Raw genomic sequence first — 27,973 nt, forward strand, 5'->3', positions numbered from 1 at the left:
TCTTAGATGCCTTCAACCCAAACAGTATTGTAACTAGATCAAAGATTTGGATGGCGTTAAGATTGGGTTTTGTCCATATTGTTGAGATAGATCTTCCCTGTGAGCATTCTGGGTAAGAAACGAAAAAAGTCTCCTAGTATTTTGCCTTCCTGGTAACCTAGCCCAGTGTGTAGAAATTTAAAAATTTTTTTTTTGCCATACCAAATGATACATTACCTCACTGACTGATCAATAGATTTTCCTATCACTAGTTGACGAACATGAACAAATAAGAAAAGAATGTTTCCTTGTCTCTCTTGACAACTATCAGTACAAAGCAATTCACAATGGAGGATTTATAATCCGTCAATAGGCAAAATTATTTATAACAATAACAAATATGGAATAGCAAACATATCATATACAAATGCCATAACCTGATAATCACATTAGCTAGACACAGCAATTACAATAATCTCCTCATCCTCACATACTAACCAACAGTGCACACCAAGCAACATGTCCTCTGATCCACGGCCACAGTTCATACAGTTTTTTCCTAGAGAAAGTGGGAAAACTTAAACACTGCCTTAATTGTTACAAGTTTGCTTGAAATAAATTTCCTGATTTAGGAGGTGCTAAAGTTCAAATCTAATATTATACTAACAGGAAGCCTAAAAATAGATCAGAACAAGACAAGTCATCAAAATTAACATCTTCACATGTTCTTCTGAGTCTGAGATACATACGCACAGGCTTACACAAGTCATTCAAATCTTTTGTTTAAGATGCAACTCATTTGTCTTGTGCTGATGACAAAACGAAGATTTTTTAGTGCAACTTCTCTTGGAAACATGAAGCATTTGCACGTAGACCTACCTAATGGAGTGGTAGGAGTAGCCTAACAATTAGTAGAGCAGGCTTTGACCCTGGCAACTTTGGTTCAATTCCCTCTGCAGCTCCTTGGGCAAGTCACTTCAACCTCCATTGCCCTAGGTACAACAGCTTAGATTGTCAGCCTTCTAGAGACAGAGAAAGTATCTGCATATAATATGTACAGTACCACATGCATCCCCTAGTAGCACTTTAGATATGATTAATAGTAGTAGTAGACCTCACAGTTTTTACCGATGATGTTCAAACATTGACCTTTGTTAATCATTTCAGCCATCTTCTTATCCAGTTAATTGGAATTTAAACTTTAAATTATTAAAATTAATACATTATCTCTTTTTTTTCTATATTTTTTGCTTTTTCCACTCCATGATTGAGACTCTCTCTATCAGGAAAAGGATAATAAGGATTGCTAACATGCTGCATGATTATCAGTGTGGTTCTGGCCTAAAAACATGGATACTAAAAGATACATAGGTCTTTTGAGTTTATCTATCTATCTATCTGTCCCCTTTCCTTGGATTATCGTCAAGATGGTGTACAAATGATCAAAATCCTAAAAAGTACAAGACAGATAGAAAAAACAAGTCTCCAGTTTCTCGAATCCTTACTGCCAGCAGTAGGTTACGTTATTTTCTTCTTTCATCAAACTCCCTTTCTTTGTTTTGGGAGAATTCACATGTTGGCATGCAAAGTCATGCAGAGAGTGATGGTGGGATGTTAGATCTCAGCCATTTCAGATTAAGCAGAAAAGTTAGAATCCCTGATATTAAATGAGCACAGAAGACACGAGCAGTTGTTTTGCATGGGAGAGGTAGTGGGATTAATGCCCACATTCTCCCAGAAGACATGAAGAAAGGCGATGTTTCCTGTAACATATTAGTAATTACTTCAGGTATTGCTGGTGTTAGCCATCCATCCATTTTTCTCATGTAACAAAAACTAACACATTTGTCGACTATTTCAATAGTGAGTAAACTTAGTAGGTTCATGATTCTCAAAGAGAGTTTTGTAAACTTATAAACTGGTATAAAGTTCTAGCAGTTGGTCCACAGGTGTGACATTGGTATTTTCTCTTTGAGGGTCATACAACATTAAGTCTACTTTACATCAACTCTACTTCAGATGAACAGCTGTAGAAACTGCTTCTTGGTTGTACATCTGTTCTCTCACTGCAGTTTGTTTCCCGTGGCTTTCTTGGTGGGCTTTCCAAAGATCTGTTTGTTACTGTCCAGTTTTGGGTCCCCTCTTGGCAGGATCCTTTGCTTGTTCAACAGTTGCTTAGCCAGCATGACTTCCCTTTTACCCTCCATCTTTGCCTGACGCACTGAGCGTTTGAGCTTTTTCACTTTCTCTCGGAGGTGGCCATTGGCTTTCTCTAAGATTCGGACCTTCTGAGATAGTGTCTTGACAAGTTCTTCCTCATCCAATAAAGCCTTTTGCACTGTGGCACACAGGAGCTGTAAACAAACACACAAACACAAGACAACTCAAATCTAAAAACAGAGAAAATGACAGCAGATAAGATTCCTCCAGTCTGCCCAGTTTCATCCCTGGTACAATTATGGATAACAGAAAGCAATAGACACCCTTCTGATCTCTAGCTTCCCTCTCACTTCTTCACCACTGTGTTTGTCCCAGCTTTTTAAAATTCTGTTACCCTTTATCTCTGATACCTCCATTGAGAGGCCATTCCATGTATCAGCTAACCAATCTGTGAAGATCTCCTGATGTTACTCTCTACACCCTAATACCTTGACTTCTTGTCTAGAGCAGTTATTATTATTTATTTGGATTTAGTCAACACCTTTTCAGTTGTAGCTCAATGGTGAGTTATTTTCCTGTCCCTGGAGGGCTCACAATCCAATTAGCTCCAGGATTTGACTCTGACTTTCCTGGATATTAGCCTCCTTTTCTAACCACTAGCCTATTTGCTGCCTGAAGTCAACCAGATAGTTATATAGGCATCACCGCTAAATATCAGCAGTGCCCAGGTAACCACCCCTGGACCACTCCAACATGGTTCTGCCCAGATTTTCAGTGGCACTATATCTGGGTTTGATCTGGTCAATGTTACTTAATATATCAGCCATCAGCAGGGTCTTTTACCATAGCAGTGGTTCCCAAACCTGGTCCTGGAGGCACCCCAGTCAGTCAGGTTTTCAGGATATCCACAATGAATATTCATGAAAGAGATTTACATGCACTGCCTCCACTGCATACAGATCTCTCTCATGAATATTCATTGTGGGTACAAGAAAGCACAAAGGCAGACACTCTGCAAACTCCAAGATGGAAAATGAACAGAGCAGATCGTTAAAAGACAAACGTAATTTATTGTTAAGAACCAATTTATATATATATATATATATATATATATATATATATATATATATATATATATATATATATATATATATATACACACATAAACAGCCCGACACAGGCTGTGTTTCGCCCAACAGGGCTGCTTCAGGGGCTACAAAAGAGATAATAAAGTAATGTAAATAAAATAGACATATATATTGTTTATCATATACATATGCAGCTGATTTAAAATAATATTATCAAACAATCACATATAAACATGTATGTGTACATATCCTGCAGAGATTTCAACATAAAATATAAAATAACATTAATATAAAATCCGTGAGAGATAAAATATATTGTAATATAACACCAATATCCCAAACAAAAAGCTATGATATTAAAATAAAATATTAGACATCTGTACTGGACTGAAAACATATAGAAAGCATATCTCTCTATATAAAACACACCTCCAACGTTCTTTTGAAGCCTCAAGTTTCCCAACGTTCTAAAAATGAAGTGGTGTAGATCGATGCTCCTCCATGAGTGTATACCCCGCCCTCACGTCACAACATGATGACATGGAGGGCGGAGCACAATCACATCGCCCACCCAATCCGTGACGTCAAACACTTCGTGAACGCGAACGACCTGTAACAAAGGGAGGACTACCATCGCCCCACCCTCGCGTCACAACGGAGCACTGACACTTGGGAGGAAGCGAGGGAGCGAGCCAGCCTGAACGTGGGAGGGAGGGAGCCAACCAGCCAGCCAGAACGTGGGAGGGAGCGAGCCAGCCAGCCAGCCAGCCAGAACGTGGGAGGGAGCGAGCCAGCCAGCCAGCCAGCCAGAATGTGGGAGGGAGGGAGGCAGGCAGGCAGCCTGAACGTTCGAGGGAGGGAGGGAGCCAGCCAGCCAGCCTGCCTGCCTGAACGTGGGAAGGAGGGAGGGAGGGAGGGAGCCAGCTTGAACGTGACAGTGGGAGGGAGGGCCACGACCCTGAAAGGTGGAGGGAGGGGGGCCTACGACCCTGAAGCTGGGAGAGGAGAGGGGAGGGAAGACAGGGAGCAGGGGGAAAAAGGGCAGGAGACGGAGGGGGGCCCCTGCCGCACAATCTCATTCTCTCTCACACACATACTCTCATTCTCACACACATACACTCTCACACAGACAGCCTCACTCTATGTCACACACACACACACTCGCACATTCACTCTGTCTCTCGCTCTCTCACAGTCACTCTCACACACACTCTCTCAAACATACACACTAAGATGAAAACCTTGCTAGCGCCCATTTCATTGGTCTCAGAAACGGGCCTTTTTTAACTAGTAAAATATAATATAATGCAAAAGAGAAACCATAGCTAATATATCATTATTTAAAAACATTAGCATAGTAGAAGTTTAAGGCAAAAGACACCCACCTACACAACAATCCTTTTACTGTCAAGTTATGTATGTTTTTTCTTTTTTTAGTTTACTTCAGTGTAATGAATATATATTGAGTGCGCTGAAGTAAACTAAAAAAGAAAAAACATACATAAAATATGTATATATTGTCATATATGACTGAAAAATAAGCCATAACAACTAAAATAAAGTGAAAAAGATGACTTACATATAAAAAAGATCACCTTGATTTGAAAAAACAGCGCAGTCAGAGATGCCAAAAACAAATACTGACCTAAATATAAATATTTAAAAAATAGAAAAATATGAATTAAAACAAGTGTATTAGGCTAGTAGCATCATATGTATCTCTGTACATTTTTTAATGCTGTACATATACTGTAAAAGATAAACAGTCAAAGGCATGAATTGAATTAAGATAAAATAAAATAACAGCCTTCAGGTATTAAAACAACAGCCTTCACTAGGCTAGAATGAAAAAACAGCCTTCACTAAGCTAGAAAGAAAAATACTTACATGAAGTCAAACTGACAATCTCATATCTCTGAAAGTACTGAAAAAGTATAATGACTACCACAGGAAACTATATAGAGGAACTACGGATCAAGGGTCAAAGTGCATCAGTCAAAGGCATGAATTGAATTAAGATAAAATAAAATAACAGCCTTCAGGTATTAAAACAATGGCCTTCACTAAGCTAGAAAGAAGAAGAAGAAAAAAACAGCATAGAAATAAAAATACTTACATGAAGTCACTGACAATCTCATATCTCTGAAAGTGCTGAACCCTGAAACAGACCTCTCTGTTTTTCTTTGACCATTATGTTACAATATGCTATAATATGTCACACAATATTTGTCATTAATGATTTTATATAGGTATCTAAGACATCCGCCACACCAATCTTATTATTTTCAATTATTTTACCTTTGACTGTTTATCTTTTACAGTATATGTACAGCATAAAAAAATGTACAGAGATACATATGATGCTACTAGCCTAATACACTTGTTTCAATTCATATTTTTCTATTTTTAATAATATTTATATTTAGGTCAGTATTTGTTTTTGGCATCTCTGACTGTGCTGTTTTTTCAAATCAAGGTGATCTTTTTTACATGTAAGTCATCTTTTTCACTTTATTTCTAGTTGTTATGGCTTATTTTTCCGTCATATATGACAATATATACATATTTTATGTATGTTTTTTCTTTTTTAGTTTACTTCAGCACACTCAATATATATTCATTACACTTGACAGTAAAAGGATTGTTGTGTAGGTGGGTGTCTTTTGCCTTAAACTTCTATTATGCTAATGTTTTTTAATAATGATATATTAGCTATGGTTTCTCTTTTGCATTATATTATATTTTATATGCTTTCTATATGTTTTCAGTCCAGTACAGATGTCTTTTATTTTATTTTAATATCATAGCTTTTTGTTTGGGATATTGGTGTTATATTATAATATATTTTATCTCATGGATTTTATATTAATGTTATTTTATATTTTATGTTGAAATCTCTGCATGATACGTACACATACATGTTTATATGTGATTGATAATATTATTTTAAATCAGATGCATATGTATATGACAATATATATGTCTATTTTATTTACATTATGTTATTATCTCTTTTGTAGCCCCTGAAGCAGCCCTGTTGGGCGAAACACGGCCTGTGTCGGGCTGTTTATGTGTATATATATTTTAAATTGGTTCTTAACAATAAATTACGTTTGTCTTTTAACGATCTGCTCTGTTCATTTTCCAAATTCATTATGGGTATTCTGAAAACCTGACTGACTGGGGCACCTCCAGGACCAGGTTTGGGAACCACTGAAACATGGTACTATGCTATTTCTTCTAGCCACAAGCACCTTTAGGACGACACTGGGGATATAACTGATCTTCATTGAACAATGCTTTAACAGTTCATTGTATATACTGTGCCACAAAATTCTCATCTTAGCATGCCATATACCAAGCAATTGTAACAGTATGAGTAAAAAGATTTCTTTACAGAGTGGTAGGGAGGGTTCTTAGAACTTTGGACTTTGTCACAATGAGTATGTATATGAGCTCTGAGTCAATCAACATGCAGTTGTATGTATCAAGCCATGAGTGATGCTCTGCAGTCTAACGTGAGCTTTAGACTATATCTCACTTTAAACCTTGTTCATATTAGGTCTCTCCCCGATCTGTGCTCCTATTTTAGGGCTCAGAGATATACTTAAATACCCTGCTCTATTAATTGTTATTCTCAAGGTTCTATTTGAGCCTCTCCGTGAGGTATATAGGGACTTCCCCTACTTGGTTTCTGATTTGTGACCCTTCTATTTTGAAATATTCAGGCTGGTCTGGTTGGGTACATCCTATTTTCATTTTTCTCACGTAGTCATACGGTTTGGACTGTAAATGGGTGCCCAAAGGCCTCGCCATGAAAGCTTATTCTATGGATGCGCAGATTCCATTATAGAATACTGGCATAGCCTGGTATTAGTGTGTCTAACATTTACACACCTACAGTTATAGCTATAGACCTGGTATAACTACAGTCATGTAAATATGATTGGAACACACGTAACTGACAGTATTCTGCATAAGTGGGAGCCCTACCCACATCTCATCGTGCTCCGCTCATGTAATTACACACTACGCTGCTTATGTTCACTATTACAGAATACCCTGCTGACTCTTTCATGGGTTATTGTACATTATGCTCATAAGTGCTAGTATTTTATAGATTTATATGTGCAAGGGGTGTGCTAATAATTGCCTTATAAATCACCAAGCAATCAATATCACGACCATCGAGTTTTCTTTCAGTTATTCATTCTTACCCGATAATCTTCTTGGACGTCCCAGTCTGGAGTGTAAAGTTGTGGATCGGTACCAGAAGTGCAGTTTGAGAACTGAAAAAAACTCACAAACATCCGGTGGTTTTCAGGTGACTCGGGGAAGATGGCATCTTGAAAGTTCACCCCATGGGGAAGAAGATTGTAATTTTCGTCCATCCTGCAGATTAAAAAAAAAAAAAGAAGCTATTAGACGTCCTTACATAAAACAATGACACTAAAATAACAGAAGTGCAGGCAGGCACCTCATTGACTAACCAATTTATTCAATTCTTGTATACCACTGATATCTCCTTTTCAGGGTTTGCATTCTATTGAGACATCCTAGGTCTAGAATTCGCTTAGTCAGACACATCTCATATTATTGTTACAGGATACATCTCTGACAAAGTGGACTCTTGCCTAAGAAAGCTCATTCTTTGATTAAAGGTGCTACCAACCTCTGTTATTTTTGCTACTCCAGTCTAACATGGCTTCTCTTCTGAAAGTTTTCAGTCAAACACTAGTAACTACAAAACCATATTTTATGCCACTAATTTTTGTATTTAGCCCCTAAATGAAACAAAAAAAAAAAAGCATTAACCCCTTTACAGCGGGAGACTATTACATAAAGTTGGTGCTCATTTTCAAAGCACATCCATAGACTTAACAAAGTTGCATAGAGTAAGTCTATGTGATCAGTTTTTGAGGCCATACCTTGCTAAGGATGTAAAAAGAATTGAAGCGGTGCAAAGAAAAGCTACGAGAATGGTATGGGATTTGCGTTACAAGACATATGAGGAGAGACTTGCTGACCTGAACATGTATACCGTGGAGGAGAGGAGAAACGGGTGATATGATATAGTTCAAATATTTGAAAGGTATTAATCCGCAAACGAACATTTTCCGTAGATGGGAAGGTGATAGAACTAGAGGACATGAAATGAGATTGAAGGGGGGCAGACTCAAGAAAAATATCAGGAAGTATTTTTTCATGGAGAGAGTGGTAGATACTTGGAATGCCCTCCCGCGGGAGGTGGTGGAGATGAAAACGGTAGCGGAATTCAAGCATGCGTGGGATAAACATAAAGGAATCCTGTTCAGAAGGAATGGATCCTCAAAAGCTTAGCGGAGATTGGGTGGCAGAGCCGGTGGTGGGAGGCGGGGCAAGACTTCTACGGTCTGCGCCCTGAAAATGGCAGATACAAATCAAGGTAAGGTATACACAAAAAGTAGCACATATGAGTTTATCTTGTTGGGCAGACTGGATGGACCATGCAGGTCATTTTCTGCCGTCATCTACTATGTTACTAGCAGGCTTATTTTCGAAAGTGATCGCCGGCCATCTTCCGACATAATCGGGAGATGGCTGGTGATTTCGCAAAAGCGGCGAAATCGGTATAATCGAAAGCCACGGTTTTTTACACCATCGCCGCTTTCCCGTCGCCACACCAGCGAAAGTGCAAGGGGGTGTGTCAGCGGCGAAGCGAAGGCGGGACATGGGCAGGCATGGGCGTGGCTACCAGATGGCCGGCTTTCGCGGATAATAGAAAAAAAAGCGGCATTAGCAGTATTTCGCCGGGTTTACTTGGTCCTTTAATTTTCACGACCAAGCCTCAAAAAGGTGCCCCAATTGACCAGATGACCGCCGGAGGGAATGGGGGATGACCTCCCTATACTCCCCCAGTGGTCACCAACCTCCTCCCACACTAAAAAAATAAAAATAAAACAGTTTTTTGCCAGCCTCAAATGTCATACCCAGCTCCCTGGAGCAGTTTTTAATGGGTGCAGTGCACTTCAGGCAGGCAGACCCAGGTCCATCCCCCCCACTACCTGTTACACTTGTGGTGCTAAGTGTTGAGCCCTACAACCTCCCCCCCAAAACCCAATATACCCACATGTAGGTACCCCCCTTCGCCCATAAGGGCTATGGTAATGGTGTAGAGTTGTGGGGAGTGGGTTTGGGGGGGATTTGGGGGGCTCAGCACCCAAGGTAAGGGAGCTATGGACCTGGGAGCTATTTGTATATATATATTTTTTAATTTTTAGAAGTGCCCCCTAGGGTGCCCGGTTGGTGTCCTGACATGTCAGGGGGACCACTGCACTACAAATGCTGGCTCCTCCCATGAGCAAATGCCTTGGATTTCGCTGGGTTTGAGATGGCTGGCATTTTTTTCCATTATCGCTGAAAAACAAAACCGGCCATCTCAAACACGGCGAACTCTGCCACTTGACCGGGCTAAACCGTATTATCGAAAAAAAGATGGCCGGCCATCTTTTTCGAAAATACGGTTCTGGCCAGCTGTTGCGCCGCTGCCAAAATAGATCGCCGGCGACGTTCGATTATGCCCCTCCATGTTACTATTTGCTTTGAAAATGAGCTTCAAAATTTGTTCTCTTAGTTTTATTTTTGGACTTGCCTTTTGTTGTTTCTGTCATTGTTAATGTTTTATGTTCAACTGTAATCCACTTAGAAGTTGTAGATATAAATAGTTTACAATAATGTTATGGCTATCTGAAGTTTTCTGCTGGGAAAGTCTAGACTTTGCTAACCAAGAACTTACAGGGGCTTTTTTTTACTAAAGTCAGTTGGATTTGCTCTTCCCACACATTAACAGCAAGAATTCACAAACAATAAGTGGAAAACCTGTGTGGTAAATACAGGGGGGGGGGGTCCTGCATCTGCCTTGCATTTACCAAATAGAGAAGACAGTTAACGCATGGGGACCGCATTACATACCTGTGCTGATATGATGGACCCTCGGCACTATCAGGCCGGGCACGTAACACAATGCCCATGCATTAACTTTCATCAGTACAGATACCTGTGGAGGCACCAATCATCCCAGCACCTCCCTCTAATCACCACCTGATCAGCTCTTCCTCCCAATCCATCCACCCCCTGATCACGTCCCAATCCCCCCATTTTTCTCAAACATAAGCGATTTCCCCCATCTCTCCAATCACAAGTTGCAGTCCCCCTGCCTCTAAGTATTGTCCCTCCCATCGGCCCCCAACCCAATACTTCCCCATCCCCAGGCCCCCCATGGAACCCTCAACCACCTCCAGAACTTACCCTGTGGCAAGGCCTGGTGGTCCAATGACAAGGAACAAGAACAGTCCCCCTCTGCTCTTGCTCTATCTGGTTCTTGGTTCAAATTGGTTTTGCTGTCCCCTAGCAGTAGCAGCCAAGCACATTATCTAACCTTCTGGAAGAATCTTAAAACCTACTTATTTATAAGACATTTTTAATATATTGATGTAAGACTATGTTATTGTAATTGAAGGATAAGTGTTCCTGTTGTTTCTTTTGATTGATTATGTGATCTGCATAGATCTATTATTGGTTGTTGAGGAATAGAACTACATAACATAACATAACATACCTGAAGAGCACAGGTACAAATCAAAGTAGGGTATACAAAAAAAGTAGCACACATGAGTTGTCTTGTTGGGCAGACTGGATGGACCGTGCAGGTCTTTTTTCTGCCGTCATCTACTATGTTACTATGTATATGGAAGACTGGCCCTTGGTGGTGGTAGTGCGGTGAGGCTACCACTAGGGATCATTGCTGCCATTTTTGATTTTTGTGCTAAGGGGGCAGGAATGGAGAGGGACCACTTATTCCATCCCCTTTTACTACCAGGGAAGGCCTCTGGGTAAATCTCAGGTGTGGCAGAGGGGTCAATGGATGGGGGGAGGGAGAAGTGGTATTGGAAACCTAGTGGTAGCTGAAGTGGAGGGGGGGATTCGAATCTACTCTCGAGGGTAGATTGGTGGGACCAGAACCATTGGGGGGGGGGGGGGCATGGGTGAGGGTTTGTAGTAGGAGTGGGATTGGAAGTGGCAGCAACCTAGACATGCGGGTGCCAGCCGAGATTCAGTGCTGGCATCCAAAAAGTCAAGTGGTCGAAGTTAGGGCTGCCTTTTTTGTGATTGTATCTAGCCCCTCAGCTGTGCAGGCCCGGACACTGAATATGTCCTGTGCCTGCTTGATTGCCAGCTCCTCTCTGCCTCCACCCTCAGATGGATCTAGAGTGGCCTGCCCAGTTAGTGCCACTGAATGCCTCTCCTGCCCGCTTAAGCCAGGCTGAATATCAACCCTTTGAATTTCTTAGAGGCCATAACCCCAAGAATAGAGTTGAAGGAAGCTCTTCTTCCTTCCCTTGCAGCTTCAGGAACTCTGTTTCAGATCAACAGCTCTTGACTGCCGCAAGACTTGAATCTTCCATAAAATCATCAAGGAACATTCTGGCCTCAGTGACTTGACAGGCACCCCAGACAAAGGAAGTTTGAAATGTGTTTCCAATTGGCATCCAACTCAAAAGAAATCAACTTTCTGTCTCAATGGCTTTAGCTATAATAACAATCCAGAGCCCAAGGAAAACAGAAAGCAACTCATTCACTTCCCACTCAAGATAACACTTGGACCAAGGAGAGAGAAGAGGAAGGGGGGAGGGAGTAAGGAATGGAAAGGAAGCATGGTAGGGGTGTGCACAGCCTAAAAAGTTTGGTTTGTGCTTGTTCTAATCACATTTGTGTGCAATTTTCTGACAGTTTTTCCACGTTCCTTTCATCTATTTGTTCTTTGCATGCAGAAATGCATGCTAAAAGATTTTTAAGTGTGCAAATTGATTGTATGCAAGTTAATTCATAGGGGCACACCAGGGCCAGATTAAGTCCAACTGACATCCTAAGCACAGCCCAACACAGATGCCCCTCAGCCCTTCCATTGCTTAACTCAAAATTCATTAAGACTCAATAAGTGCTGAGAAATATCACTATTGCATGAAACAAAACATCATATATATCTATAACAATTAGAAAACTACTGAAATTCATATTGGATAATGAGTGTGGCTAATGGCAGTGAGTGAGGAGTGGCCTAGTGGTTAGAGTGGTGGACTTTGGTCCTGAGGAACTGAGTTCAATTCCCGGTACAGGCAGCTCCCTGTGACTCTGGGCAAGTCACTTAACCCTCCATTGCCTGCTGCATAGAGCCTGCCATGAGTGGGAAAGCACGGGGTACAAATGTAACAAAAAAAAAAAAGAGCATGATATCTAGGGAAAAAAACTCTCTGGCGCCCCCTTCCCTTGGTGATGTTTATTTTGCTTAATGCTTAATCCACTGTTGGTGTACACTTATACATGTGATTTGTGAATACTTTTAATTTTTAGATGCTCAAACCAACCGAATGCACATGCCTAAAACAAAGCTAATGTGCCAAAATACAGGAGAGGGACAAGTATTTCAAGGGTCTGCTGTAGCATGTGATCGGGATCTTTCATTACTGCTTGTGTGGCATCCTTTGGTGTGGTGCTTCCTGTCCACATCTTTCGCGTGGATAACAGTTCTATTTCTGGATTCCTGTGTTTCTTTTTGAGGTGTTCATACTCACTGGACTGACCACCCTTGGGCATTTCAGCAGGCTTTTGCCAGCTCAGTTGGAGCCAATTGGATTAGACATAGTTCAGTGGGATCTGCCATTGGTTGACATTGTTCAGTTGCTTTAGCCTTTGATCACAAATTTTGATTTGGAAAGCTGAAGCATTGTTCAGCTCTGTCTGGAATAGTTTTGGTGCTTGTCTTACCCCTCTCACTGTCCTTTCTGATATGCCTCTGGCTCTCTTGTTTGCCTTAATTTCTCCCTCTTTTTGTGTCTTTTCAAATAGAAAAACTAAAAACAGCAGCTCCAGAGAATTTTAGTAACAAACATAAAATGAAACACAAGTTAGGTCCTAAAATTAGTCCTAATTATAGATGACTCATTCTGTCACTGCTGGCAAACCACGTCTCCAGATGTGAGCGCTGACTGCAGAGCGCAGACAGCAGCCTGTGTCTAAGGCAGTACTGGAAGAACTTGGACTGAACTTCAGCTACAAAACTTTAAGTTTGGGAAATAATTTTCACAATTGTAAATTGTAAAAAAAAAAAAAACACTCAACAACTACAACATAAAAAAACCCAAACCTATAATCTCTCTATATAAAAGGCAACCCCAACGTTCTGAAGCCTCCACGGAAGTTGAGGCGCCCGAGATATCCGGTATGCCCTGGAGTGTCTGCACCGCCCTCGCGTCAAAACGTCATGACGTCGAGGGCGGAGCTATGACACTCGAGGGCCGAAACGGAAACACCAGCGAACAAGGCAAGTAGCTTGGAGGGGCGGAGGGAGGGGGCCCCTTGCTAGTGCCCGTTTCATTCCGCTCAGAAACGGGCATTTTTTCCTAGTATAGATATAAAAGAGACATGTTTTGTGTCAAATAACCTCACATTAGTCACCTTAAGAATCACCCAAAACACTGAAATGTTGGAATGGAGACCTTTCAACAAGAGACATTGAGAGTTCAAGATGCAGATTATATTGTTGTCTTTGTAACTTCTGGCCCTCTTATCCCAATTCTTCAGATTATATGAGGTTCAAAATACTTTTACCTGCCTTTGGTCAGAAAGCCACTTCTTTTGTATTGTTCCCATGAATCTTTATTCATAGAACAGCCTCCAGGTCCTTTCTGTGTACATTCCTTACCCCTCGCTGCGGTCCTACCCATGCTCTTTCCGCATTCGAAAACTTGCTAAAGGCTGTCCATTCATTCTCACAAGCAAACCAATTATTGAGGTTAATTAGCACCCATTAGAATTCGTGCGCACATATCTGGCTGTGCACTATTCTATAAGGCAGGGTGCTTAAGTCCCAGAGCGTGTATCTGAAAAGGGGGGGGGGGGGTGGCCAAGGGAGGGGCACGGGCTTGTCAGGAGTGTTCCAAACAATTGCATGCACTCTTATAGACACACGCTCAAGGACGGGCACCAGAAAAGATCAGCATTGAGCGCAATTCCATATAAAGCACGCACCCTTTATAGAATCAGGCTTTGTGCCAAATTCATGAATCCAAACTTAGGGTACCAGACTTACGTCTGCTGAAACCTGGTATAAGTGCTGGCACCCGAGTTTCCCCCTAAATGTAGATGTAAGTAATTGTCTGCCTTTCCAAATCCGAGCTCAAGGCAAGATACATACACAGGTACAGTTGGTGCTGAAGATGAGCTTTTAATCTTTAGAGTAAGTGAATGATACATACCTGTAGCAGGTGTTCTCCGAGGACAGCAGGCTGATTGTTCTCACGACTGGGTGACGTCCGCGGCAGCCCCCACCAAACGGAAAAAAGCTTTGCGGGACGGTCGGCACGCAGGGCACGCCCACCGCGCATGCGCGGCCGTCTTCCCGCCCGTGCGCGACCGCTCCCGCCAGTTGAATGACTAGCAAAAAGATGAAACACACAACTCCAAAGGGGAGGAGGGAGGGTAGGTGAGAACAATCAGCCTGCTGTCCTCGGAGAACACCTGCTACAGGTATGTATCATTCACTTTCTCCGAGGACAAGCAGGCTGCTTGTTCTCACGACTGGGGTATCCCTAGCTCTCAGGCTCACTCGAAACAAGAACCCAGGTCAATTGAACCTCGCAACGGCGAGGGTATAACAGAAATTGACCTACGAAGAACAACTAACAGAGTGCAGCCTGACCAGAATAAATTCGGGTCCTGGAGGGTGGAGTTGGATTTACACCCCAAACAGATTCTGCAGCACCGACTGCCCAAACCGACTGTCGCGTCGGGTATCCTGCTGGAGGCAGTAATGAGATGTGAATGTGTGGACAGATGACCACGTCGCAGCCTTGCAGATCTCTTCAATAGTGGCTGACTTCAAGTGGGCCACCGACGCTGCCATGGCTCTGACACTATGAGCCGTGACATGACCCTCAAGAGTCAGCCCAGCCTGGGCGTAAGTGAAGGAAATGCAATCTGCTAGCCAATTGGAGATGGTGCGTTTCCCGACAGCGACCCCTAGCCTGTTAGGGTCGAAAGAAATAAACAATTGGGCGGACTGTCTGTTGGGCTGTGTCCGCTCCAAGTAGAAGGCCAATGCTCTCTTGCAGTCCAATGTGTGCAACTGACGTTCAGCAGGGCGGGTATGCGGCCTGGGGAAGAATGTTGGCAAGACAATTGACTGGTTAAGATGGAACTCCGACACCACCTTCGGCAGGAACTTTGGGTGGGTGCGGAGCACTACTCTGTTGTGATGAAATTTGGTATATGGAGCATGAGCTACTAGGGCTTGAAGCTCACTGACCCTACGAGCTGAAGTAACTGCCACCAAGAAAATGACCTTCCAGGTCAAGTACTTCAGATGGCAGGTATTCAGTGGCTCAAAAGGAGGTTTCATCAGCTGGGTGAGAACGACGTTGAGATCCCATGACACAGTAGGAGGCTTGACAGGGGGCTTTGACAAAAGCAAGCCTCTCATGAATCGAACGACTAAAGGCTCTCCAGAGATGGCTTTACCTTCCACACGATAATGGTAAGCACTAATCGCACTAAGGTGATTCCTTACTGAGTTGGTCTTGAGGCCAGACTCTGATAAGTGCAGAAGGTATTCAAGCAGGTTCTGTGCAGGGCAAGAACGAGGTTCTAGGGCCTTGCTCTCACACCACACGACAAACCTCCTCCACTTGAAAAAGTAACTCTTTTTAGTGGAATCCTTCCTAGAGGCAAGCAAGACCCGGGAGACACCCTCAGACAGACCCAACGCAGCGAAGTCTACGCCCTCAACATCCAGGCCGTGAGAGCCAGGGATTGAAGGTTGGGGTGCAGCAACGCTCCGTCGTTCTGCGAAATGAGAGTCGGAAAACACTCCAATCTCCACGGTTCTTCGGAGGACAACTCCAGAAGAAGAGGGAACCAGATCTGACGGGGCCAAAAGGGCGCAATCAGAATCATGGTGCCGCGGTCTTGCTTGAGCTTCAGTAAGGTCTTCCCCACCAAAGGTATGGGAGGATAAGCATACAGGAGGCCGGTCCCCCAATGAAGGAGAAAGGCATCTGACGCTAGCCTGCCGTGTGTCTGAAGTCTGGAACAGAACAGAGGCAGCTTGTGGTTGGTCTGAGAGGCGAAAAGATCCACCGAGGGGGTGCCCCACTCTCGGAAGATCTTGCGTACCACTCTGGCATGGAGCGACCACTCGTGCGGTTGCATGACTCTGCTCAGTCTGTCGGCCAGACTGTTGTTTACGCCTGCCAGGTATGTGGCTTGGAGAAGCATGCTGTGTTGGCATGCCCAGCGCCACATCCCGACGGCTTCCTGACACAGGGGGCGAGATCCGGTGCCCCCCTGCTTGTTGACGTAATACATTGCAACCTGATTGTCTGTCCGAATTTGGATAATTTGGCAGGACAGCCGATCTCTGAAAGCCTTCAGTGCGTTCCAGATCGCTCGGAGCTCCAGGAGGTTGATCTGCAGATCCTTTTCCTGGAGGGACCACAGACCCTGGGTGTGCAGCCCATCGACATGAGCTCCCCACCCCAGGCGAGAGGCATCCGTCGTCAGCACTTTCGTGGGCTGTGGAATTTGAAATGGACGTCCCAGTGTCAAATTGGTCCGGATGGTCCACCAGAGCAGTGAAGTGCGGCAACTGGTGGAGAGGCGGATGACATCTTCTAGATTCCCGGTGGCTTGGAACCACTGGGAAGCTAGGGTCCATTGAGCAGATCTCATGTGAAGACGAGCCATGGGAGTCACATGAACTGTGGAGGCCATATGACCCAGAAGTCTCAACATCTGCCGAGCTGTGATCTGCTGGGACGCTCTGGTCTGCGAAGCCAGGGCCAGGAGATTGATGGCCCTCGCTTCGGGAAGGTAGGCCTGAGCCGTCTGGGTATTCAGCAGCGCTCCTATGAATTCCAGAGACTGGGATGGCTGGAGATGGGACTTTGGGTAATTTATCACAAACCCCAGCAGCTCCAGAAGTTGAATAGTGCACTGCATGGACCGGAGGGCTCCTGCCACCGAGGTGTTCTTGACCAGCCAATCGTCGAGATATGGGAACACGTGCACTCCCAGCTTGCGTAGGTAGGCCGCTACCACCACGAGGCACTTGGTAAATACTCGTGGGGCAGAGGCGAGCCCAAAGGGCAGCACACAATACTGAAAGTGGCGTGCGCCCAGGCGGAATCTGAGATACTGTCTGTGAGCTGGCAGTATCGGTATGTGAGTATATGCGTCCTTTAAATCCAGGGAACATAGCCAATCGTTTTTCTGAATCATTGGCAGAAGGGTGCCCAAGGAAAGCATCCTGAACTTTTCTTTGACCAGGAATTTGTTCAGGCCTCTCAGGTCTAGGATGGGACGCATCCCCCCTGTTTTCTTTTCCACAAGGAAGTACCTGGAATAGAATCCCTGCCCTTCCTGCCCGGGTGGTACGGGCTCGACCGCATTGGCGCTGAGAAGGGCGGAGAGTTCCTCTGCAAGTACCTGCTTGTGATGGGAGCTGAAAGACTGAGCTCCCGGAGGACAATTTGGAGGCAGGGAGGCCAAATTCAGGGCGTATCCGCACCGCACTATTTGGAGAACCCACTGGTCGGAGGTTATGAGAGGCCACCTTTGGTGAAAAAATTTTAACCTCCCTCCGACCGGCAGATCGTCCGGTACGGACACTTGTAGGGCGGCTATGTTCCCGTGGATCCAGTCAAAAGCCCGTCCCCGGCTTTTGCTGTGGAGGCGCAGGGGGCTGCTTAGGCGCACGCTGTTGACGAGAACGAGCGCGCTGGGGCTGTCCCTGTGCCTGACGAGGCCTTCGGGCCGGCTGGTTGTACCTACGCTTCGCAAAAGAATAGGGTGCAGCCTGCCGGGCCCGGGAAAAACGTCCACCTGTGGAGGTGGATGCTGAAGGCGCCCGGTGGGAGAGCTTGTCGAGAGCGGTTTCCCGCTGATGCAGTTGGTCCACCATCTGCTCGACCTTCTCACCAAAAATATTATCCCCCCGGCAAGGGACGTCGGCCAGTCTCTGCTGGGTGCGGTTGTCCAGGTCAGAGGCGCGCAGCCATGAGAGCCTGCGCATCACTATACCTTGGGCCGCAGCACGAGATGCCACGTCACAGGTGTCATAAATACCCCTGGACAGGAACTTTCTGCACGCCTTCAGCTGCCTGACCACCTCCTGATAAGGCCTGGACTGCTCCGGCGGGAGCTTCTCGACCAGGTCCGCCAGTTGTTGCACATAGGTCCGCATGTGGATGCTCATATAGAGCAGGTATGATTGGATGCGGGTCACGAGCATGGAGGATTGGTAGGCCTTCCTCCCAAACGAGTCCAGAGTGCGAGACTCCCGCCCCGGGGGCGCCGAGGCGGTATCCCTCGAACTCCGTGCCCTCTTGAGAGCAGAATCCACGACCGCAGAGTCATGGGGCAATTGGGGCCGCATTAACTCTGGGTCAGAGTGGATCCTGTACTGGGACTCTGCTTTCTTGGGAATGGTGGGGTTAGTTAATGGTCGCACCCAGTTCCGAAGCAGTGTCTCCTTGAGGACATTGTGCAGCGGTACCGTGGAGGACTCTCTAGGTGGTGATGGATAGTCGAGGACCTCGAGCATCTCGGCCCTCGGCTCTTCCACAGAGACCACGGGAAAGGGAATGCTGATAGACATATCCCGCACAAAGGAGGCAAAGGAGAGACTCTCAGGAGGTGAGAGCTTCCTCTCCGGTGAAGGCGTGGGGTCCGAGGGAAGGCCCGTAGACTCCTCTGAGGAGAAATATCTAGGGTCCTCCTCTTCCCCCCACGAGTCCTCATCCTCGGTATCGGACATGAGCTCATGTAGCTGAGTCCTGAACCGGGCCCGGCTCGACGTCGAGGCACCAGGGTCTCGGTGTCGTCGAGCGGTGGGCTCCCGCGTCGGCGGGGACGGAGCTCCCTCCATCGACGTCGACGGGGACTCCACCTGCGTGGCGGTCGAGACCGGCACCGCAAGCGGCGGCGGTGTCGACTGCCCCGGCGCCGGGCTAGAGCTCGCCGGCGCCACAGTCATCGGCGCCGAGGGCGCAAGCACCCCCGGCGCCGGCACAGCCTGGCGCATCAGCCCTTCCAGGATCCCCGGAAGGATGGCTCTGAGGCACTCGTCCAGGCCCGCTGCCGGGAAAGGCGGTGGGGCCGGTAGGGGTGTCGGTGCCAGAATCTGGTGGGAGCCAGGAGACGACACCAAGGTGCCGGAACCCTGTTGCGTCGGCACCTCTATCACCGACGGGGATCTCTCTTCTCGATGGAGACGCTTCGGCGTCGACTCCTCTCCGATGTGCATCGAGGGCGACCAGTGACGGCGCTTCTTATCCTTCTTCCGATGCCCGTCACCGGCGCCGGGAGGCATGGAGGAGGAGGATGACGATCCCCCTCGGTCTCGAGGAACCGGGTCAGACAGGGTTCGGTCCCGTGGGCCATGGGCTGAGGGAGTGACCGGGGCCGACTGCCCACGCGGCCTCTCACCTCTACCCTCACCGGCGGACCGGCGGGCCGACGGGACCTGTTCTCCTGGGGTCGATGCCATCGGTGCCGATATCTCGGGCATCGATACCGGTACCGAAGGGCCGGGCGTCGATACCGATGCCGTCGAGGTCGACGTCGAGGGGCCGGCGCAAGTTCCAAAAATACGGTCCCGTTGAACTTGCCTCGCAACCTGAGTCCGTTTCCGGAGACCGAGACACAGGGGACACGACTTGAAATTGTGCTCCGGCCCGAGGCACTGGAGGCACCAAGCGTGGGTGTCGGTCTGCGAGATGTGGCCGCACCGACCACACTTTTTAAATCCACTCGGGACCTTCGAGGACATCGACGGAAAAATCGCGTCGGCGAAATTAAAGTCGTCGATGGTGGCGGAAATCACACCTCGAAAAAGAAAACGACCGTGCGGCCACTAGGCCGCAACGCAACGTCCCCGCTGGAAGCGAGGGAAAATGGGAGCGCGTGCTCCTTTTTTTTTTTTTTTTTTTTGAAAAGAAAAAGTGGAGCGCGCGTCAATTAAATACAAAAATAAAGAAATAAAAGAAGTTCGCGTAAACGCGACGGTTTTACGGGGCTGAAACAGAGAGAGCGGCACAGGCACGACTCTCTCCAGGCGCGGAAAAAAAGGAACTGGCGGGAGCGGTCGCGCACGGGCGGGAAGACGGCCGCGCATGCACGGTGGGCGTGCCCTGCGTGCCGACCGTCCCGCGAAGCTTTTTTCCGGTTGGTGGGGGCTGCCGCGGACGTCACCCAGTCGTGAGAACAAGCAGCCTGCTTGTCCTCGGAGAATCACCATGCTTCACTCCAAGCAGCGGGTTAGCAGCAGAGCTTAAATTAAGCCTGACTTCCACCCTCACACCCTTTAGAGTTATTTCATACTGTATCTAAGATCATCAAAACCAAGAAGATTGTATTCACCCAATGTCTTACCAATAATATTGTACCAACCCTAATCCACCTATGATGTAAACCGCACTGAACCCTAAATAGGGGATATTAGCGGTATATAAGACCTGAATTGACTTATGTAGAACCATCTGTCTTTCATTGCTTTCCTTACATTAACTTTGGAAATACCTAAGGTATAATTTCATGACCTGGATTGACAACAGATGCAGCAAACAAAATATTCTCCTTTGAGAGAATTCTAATTGTATGGACTAAACAGGTCCCTCGTGGAGCTCAGAAAGCCAGCTGCGCAGGACCCTGGCCCAGAATGCCTAAGGCAAGGAATCAACCTGTTGTGGCAGTCGCTTTCTGACTTCTTCCTGTCCTCTCAGCTAGAGCTGCCTTCTACTGTCATCCTCAATTTTCTGCAGCCCTCACGTGAGGGTCTAATGAGAAACAGACAGAGGCTTAAACCATCCTGAGAGACATGTGCCGCAGCCAGGTAGAAATGAGTGGATCATGCAGAAGACAGGTTCTGATGACCAGACAGAATCTGTAATTTTTGGTTTGAAAAGGAGGAGGAGGCAGCGGCAGTGGCGTAGCCACAGGTGGGCCTGGGTGGGCCGGGGCCCACCCACTTAGAGCTCAGGCCCACCCAACAGTAGCACAGCTGAAGACTTCCCCCTGATGTTAACAAAAATGCTGCTCTCCATGATACCGGCACCTCAGTTTTCAGGGCATGCCTGCTGCAGACTGCCAAGGTGGAAAGAAGCACCTTCCTGCCAGCTGAGATATATTTTTGGTGGTGGTTGTGTGTGTGTGTGGGGGGGGGGGGGGGGGGGAGAACACTTGGTGCCCACCCACTTCTTGCTTAGGCCCACCCAAAATCTGTTGTCTGGCTACGCCCCTGGGCAGCGGAACATGGAACAAGAATGCAAGGTTTCCATTTTTGGACACCTACAACAGCAGTGAAAAACCAACATGCAGTTTGTTTTCAACCAAAAATGTTGCTCAGCATTTGTTTTTAAGGGCTTGATTTTCTGACAGTATCTCTCTGTGAGAAGTTTTAAAAGGTGCCTATTTTAAGCTTTTTTATAAAGACAATATAGGTGTCCATGTGTTAGTAATGACCAAGATATTTTAATGCCTCTGTATCACTCCATGGTTCAACCTCACCTTGAGTATTGTGTTCAGTTCTAGTCATCGTATCTCAAAAAGATAAAGCAGAATAAAAAAAGGTTCAAAGAAGAGCGACTAAAATGATAAATGGGATGGAACTCCTCTCATATGAGGAGAGGCTAAAGAGGTTGAGGCTCTTCGGCATTGGGAAAGAGATGGCTGAGGGGAATATGACTGAGGTCTACAAAATCCGGAGTGGAGTAAAACAGGTAAAAGTGAATTGATTTTTCACTCTTTCAAAAAAAGTACAAAGACTAGGGGACACTCAATGAAGTTATGTGGAAATACTTTTAAAACGAATAGGAGGAAATATTTTTTCAATCAACTAATAGTTAAGCTCTGGAACTCGTTGCTGGAGGATGTGATTAAAGCAGTTACTGTATCTGGGTTTGACAAAGGTTTGGACAAAATTCTTAAAGTCCATAGTCTGCTATTGAGACAGACACGGGGAAGTCACTGTTTGCTTAACTATTAGTTGATTGAAAAAATACTACCAATTCCAGGAAAAACAGTGGCTTCCCCATAAATATCTCAATAGCAGACTATAGACTTTTCCTCCAGGAATTTGTCTAAGGTTTGGACAAATTCCTGGAGAAAAAGTCCATAGTCTGCTATTGAGATAGTTATGGAGAAGCCACTGTTTTTCCTGGAATCGGTAGCATGGAATGTTGCTACTCTTTGGGATTCTGCCTGGTACTTGTGACCTAGATTGGCCACTGTTGGAAGCAGGATACTAGGTTAGATGGACCATTGGTCTGACTCAGTATGCCTATTCTTATGTTCTTTGTAAAATATACATCCAACCCCTACAGTGCACAAATGCCAATGCACACGTAAACACATCCACCAAAGGTGATGTAAATGTATGAGTGCTCCCTGTGGGTGTACACATGCATTTTATAAAATGCGCTCCTGCATCACAACTGTGTCACTGCTTTGCCCCAGCAATGCCTATGCACAGATCGTGTAAACGTAAGTGCACTTTTTCATGTCTACAATTTCCCCCAGATTGTGTGTATGCTCAAGATGTGCGTGCAAGTTAATTAACAAACCCTTAACTATCCATAGTTGTGTGCTATCAATTGTTAATTGAACTTAATTGACGTTCATTAAAATTTGCGTGTGCATCTGGCTGTATGCTATTCTATAAGGCATGGTACCTAACTATTAGCACATAGCTCAAAAGTGGGCATGACCATGGATGTGTCATGAGTGTTCTGAAAAGTTGCATGTGTAGTTATAGAATACGGTCTCAGTGTGCCTAACTCGGATGCCAGCATTTAACACCAGGTTTCAGCAAGTGTAAATCTGGCACCTAAAGTTAGGTTATCAATCAGTACTAAGCGTGAGTATAAAGGACATGCACCCTTTACAGAATTGCATTTAGCACTGATTTTTTTGCTGGGACTGAATTTTGAGCACAATAATACAATTCCCTCCTTCATAAGCTACGTGTTAGCAGAAATCATGCCTTGAATGAACATTTACAGCTGCTAGAGAGCAGCCGTAAATGTTCACAGGGAAGTTCACAAGTGCATGTGTAGAGTAAATGTTCACATGGAAAGTTCACAAGTGCATGTTTACAGTAAATGTTCACATGGAAAGTTCACAAGTACATGAGTTGAGTAAAAGTTCACAAGTGCATGTGTCAAGTAAATGTTCACAGGAAAGTTTACATGTATGTGTTGAAATTGTGAACTCTGCCCAGACCCTGCCCTGAGTAAGCCTACTGGCAAAATACATGACTTTTTGACAAGGTGTGTGTACAGCTCTGCTAGTTGGTATTTTATAAAAGACTCTTTTCAAGTGAATGTGGCTACATACAAGTGAAAAAGACAATAAGATTACCTCAGGGCGGAATTCAGTAAATGAGGCACTGGGATGATCTGCGCTAAGCTAGCAGTTTACAAGGGGCACTTAAGGCTGAAGCTCCCTTTAAAGAACACTAGCTTAGTGCAGATATTGTGCCTAACTTTGGGTGCCAACATTTATGCCAGGGGCTTCTGTTTCTGTGAGTCTGACATCCTGCACATACGTGCAGGACATCAGACTCACAGAAGCCTGCGCAGCCGCGTTGCTGATCTGCAAGGGCAGGACGTCAGACTCACAGAAACAGAAGCCTGCCCTTGCAGATCAGCAATGCGGCCGCACCGGAGAAGAGGACTTCGGCTGGTGGGGGTTGGGGACCACCGCCAGCAAAGGTACCCAACGGCGGGGGAGGGTTGGCGCTGGGGGGGGGGCAAAGGTGGTGGTGGCAGCGGGGAGGTCAAAAATGGTGGGGGGGGGGGGGGGGGGCGGCGGCACCTGGGTGGCTAAAATGTGCCCCCTCACCTCAGGCTCTGGACCCCCCTCCCGCCGAAGTCTGGCTATGCCCCTGATTTATGCCCGCCAAAACCTGGTGTAAATACCGATGTCCAATTTATGGTAGTGGGGCGCACACAATTGATAGTATTCTATAACATTGCGCCTAACTTCTGGGAACATCCCCTGATCTGCCCATGCCCCTCCCATGGAACAGCCCTTTGAAAGTTTGCCATGGATTTTACACAATAGTGTCAAGGGTCGATGCGCATATAACACCAATTAACATCGATTATTGACATCTCATTAGTTAATTAATTTTTGCACAGATCTTTGATCAGTGCCCAACTTTGGGTTCCCATCGTTGGATGACCTATATAGAATCTGAAGCTTAGTGCTATATTGACAACAAATCCAAGATTCCCCTTTTACCTTAAGAAGAAATAGTAGGAATTGTTCTCCAGGACGGTGTAGGAGTGACAGGGAAAGTAGCCCAGACCTGTGACATTAATTTTGGAACCAGCTGGAACTTCAAGCATACTGCCCCATGCCTGGTCACACAGTAGCTCAATCTCAGCCGAATAGAAAAGGTCCGATTCATATTGCCAGGGTAGGTAATTATAGACACTGTAGGTGTCTTTGTGGAGTGCCAGAACCTTGGCAAAGACAATGGTCTCCACAAGTTCAGCTCTGCAAGCTTCAGTCTGGGGTCTCCAGTCATGGGGCAGCTGACATCCCCAAAGCTGCCCAGCCAAAGAACCCAGCAAACAGAGGACAACCAGCTGCATCTTTCTGTGTCTTAGAAATGCAACCAAAAGGAAGGAAAAAATATACTCAGATATCTTTCAGAAAGAAACTTCCTGGAGATGTTTGGTCAGGTCCAGAGATCCTCACATTCTTGCTTTGGGAAAGTCTTAACAGGGTCTCTGTTGAAGACAATGGTGTCCTCTTCTAGATCTTTTACAGGTGATGGAAGAGGAGAGCTTCAGGCTTCAAAAATCCAGGGGATGCTAGCAATGAAGAGAACCTGCCCAGAACTTGATCCTCACTCTTTAAATCCTTAAAATATTTTCTTTAAAGTGTTTTCAAGGCTTGATCTGGTTTCAGCTTAAGTAGCCTTCTTCAGCTGTCACAGATGTGCTTCAGGGGTAGCAAAACTCCAACAACATTAAAAAAAAAAAGGTACCAACAGAAGAATATTTTATGATCTTGTTTGACAGGAGTGTTGACTGCAAGGGGCAAGAGAGCACTTTCTCTCCTTGGGGTCAGTATCCCTGCTCTCTTTTCCCATTACTTCTCTCCATCTTTCTGAGCTCAGGTGCTGTAGCGTTTTCCTTTGCGTCTCTACTGAGGAAACTGATGTGACTGATGATTGAGTCCTCCCCACTGGATGAGGTTTTGAGAGGGGGTTGTGGCTCTCAGCTGAGGCTGCTCCTTATTAAAAGCTTTCCAAACCACTGCAAATTCCTGACAAAACAACAAGGATCAGTTTTCAGAGTCTGGTCTGTGTATATAGGGAAAGAAGGGGGAAGGTTCTCCCTCTCTCAATTGCTTTTCTTCCTTCTGTTTTCCAGCTGTACCAAACCAGTATTAATGCAGAGTCAGTAGTTTATCCTGGAGTTGCCTAGAGTAGAAAGTGGTCTTCTCTTTATTTACCTGAAGGATGGGATGCAACAAAAAATCCCCCCCCCCTCCCAAAAAAAGGCCAACAATTGCCACATTGGTAAAACGTAAACAAAAAGGGGAGGGGGATTTTTGAAAGAACATCTCTCTTTTTCAGAAACTGCATGCCTAATAAGTTATTTTAGGTTTACACTTTTCTCCTGTCTCCCTTCTTTCCCTTGAAACTTGGACATGTTTTGGAGATACTCTGGCTAGAGCCTTTGTTAGAGACCTCAAGCTTTAAACGGTTTTCTGATGAGAGACAGAACATTTAGTAGGAAGCTTCCTAATAGAAACCATAATGCTGAGTGTCAGGGGGACCACGGGAAGGTTGGGGAGCTCCTACTTGATGGGCTTCAGGTGGTGGTCTCACAGAAGGTGGGTGAGCGGAAGAGGAGCATTGGGGAGGAACAGGACTCACATTTCCATCGTTTTTGTAGCAGATTTTTTTTTTCCATTTCAGAAGCTTTTCAATATTTTGTCTTCCCCTGATTCCAATACCTGCAGCCAGTGAAGGTCTCCTCGAGGTTTTAGAGACAGCAGGATACAGAGATGCGTATTGGTTAGCACACATTCAGTTCCTTAACACATCTTTAAAATGTTAGTGTGCGCAAAGTCAACCTAATTTGGGTTAACCTAGAAATATGAGGGGACACATAGAGCACCAAGATTCCAGAAACCCAAAGAACAGCAAGATTCCAGAATCCCAAAGAATAGCAAGATTCCATGCCACTTACCCCAGGAACAAGTAGTGGCTTCCCCATGCCTATCTCAATAGCAGGTTATGGTCTATTCCTCCAAGAACTTGTCCAAACCTTTTTGTAGACCTCTATCATATCCCCTCTCAGCCCTTTCTTCTCCAACTTCAGGAACATTCATTACTCAAGAAGAAGAGTAGCAAAACAAATGCTTGAAGTAGTTAAGTAGCTGCATATATAAAAGCTGTGCAAGTGTGAACCTCCATCTTAAGAGGGGCTTTTGCAGGACGATTTCTTTCTTTCTCTGCTTTCCTCTTGGGAAGCTGTCATGTGGGTTGCAAGCCTGAGTGTTTAGATTTTGTTGAATGAAAAGTGGCATAAATGTACAAATTATCCTTATCAGTTTTTATTTTATTTTTTAAATCTTTATTTTGCATTACAATTAGAACATTTTACTTTTTTGGCCTTAAGTTTTGTTTTCCTACTCTTCCCCCTTCCAGCCATCACAGTAGGGCGCATAAATGACACCCATAGGTGGCACTATTGTGCCACAGCTGGGACTCTGCCTGTGTCTGAGAACTGAACTGAGGTGCAGGACTGCTACAGGGCCATCAGGCCAGTACAATTCCAAAGCACTTCCATCTAACTTGCATGAGCAGAAAGGGATTTTGGGGCATCTATATGGATAGCTCATGCTAAAAACACGTATGTGCCATTGTAAACAGGGCCCTTAGCTATTTATAGAGTGACAGTTTTATACAAAATTGAAAAAAATCATAAATATATATTTTTGAAGAAATAAAGATGGAAATGATATAGAAGAAAGAAAATTGGTGATGGAGGGTTTTTGGCCAATGATGAAGTGAGGTTCTGCTGGTTACTGTATTCATTGAAGTAAGACAAAGTACCACAGACTGCAGAGGCATTTTTCCTCTATTTTTCATTTTCTGATATTAAGTAGCTGCAACACAGTGTGTTTAAACCACAATGTATGTTTTTTGAAAAGATTTTTCAATAAGTGTTGTGGAGTGTTCTTTGGCTTAGAAGCAAACCTTTTTTAAACCCAGCAATGAGTTCCAGAGCTTAACTATTCTTTGAGTGAAAAAATATTTCCTCCTATTTCCATGTAACTTCATTGTGTGTTGAATGAGGGGTGAATAAAAAACATGACAATAATCTTAAGTGACTCAAAATGCAAGATTTAACCTAAAATTGTAAAGTGTGTTCTATCAAAACAATGACAAATATGATGCAACTGACATAGCTTGAAAAAATTATTTGAGTTAGATTATTTACTTGTGATTCCAAAGAAAGAGTAATGTCTAATATATTCCAAGGTCGCCGCATCTCAAGAAAGATATAGTAGAATTGGAAAAGGTGCAGCAAAGGGCGACTAAAATGATAGCGGGGATGGGATGACTTCCCTATGAAGAAAGACTAAGGAGGCTAGCTAGGGCTTTTCAGCTTGGAGAAGAGACGGCT

The 27,973-nt window shown here is 45.1% G+C and overlaps 2 protein-coding genes across 2 annotated transcripts in view; one reads left to right on the top strand and one right to left on the bottom strand.

Moving 5' to 3' along the window:
* CAMK1 (calcium/calmodulin dependent protein kinase I) overlaps positions 1-27,973 on the top strand; it is a 182,669-nt gene that overhangs the window by 140,859 nt on the left and 13,837 nt on the right. The gene's annotated exons all lie outside the window — the stretch shown is intronic.
* On the bottom strand, positions 1,025-25,558 carry LOC115473320 (coiled-coil domain-containing protein 3-like). The gene is made up of 3 exons (XM_030208176.1): positions 24,564-25,558; positions 7,445-7,619; positions 1,025-2,333 (listed from the first exon to the last, which is right to left on the bottom strand). The coding sequence occupies exons 1-3, from the start codon at positions 24,917-24,919 to the stop codon at positions 2,043-2,045; spliced, it is 822 nt and encodes a 273-aa protein (XP_030064036.1). The 5' UTR covers positions 24,920-25,558; the 3' UTR covers positions 1,025-2,042.

This window comes from Microcaecilia unicolor, chromosome 6 (assembly GCF_901765095.1).
Source record: "Microcaecilia unicolor chromosome 6, aMicUni1.1, whole genome shotgun sequence".
Taxonomy (NCBI): Eukaryota; Metazoa; Chordata; class Amphibia; order Gymnophiona; family Siphonopidae; genus Microcaecilia; species Microcaecilia unicolor.

Excerpts from the sequence above, each read along its gene's own strand:
- LOC115473320 (XM_030208176.1), bottom strand. The coding sequence starts at position 24,919 with ATGCAGCTGGTTGTCCTCTGTTTGCTGGGTTCTTTGGCTGGGCAGCTT. Across the intron at positions 7,620-24,563 it reads TCCTACTATTTCTTCTTAAG|GATGGACGAAAATTACAATC; the intron begins GTAAAAGGGGAA and ends TTTAATCTGCAG. Across the intron at positions 2,334-7,444 it reads ACGTCCAAGAAGATTATCGG|CTCCTGTGTGCCACAGTGCA; the intron begins GTAAGAATGAAT and ends GTTTGTTTACAG.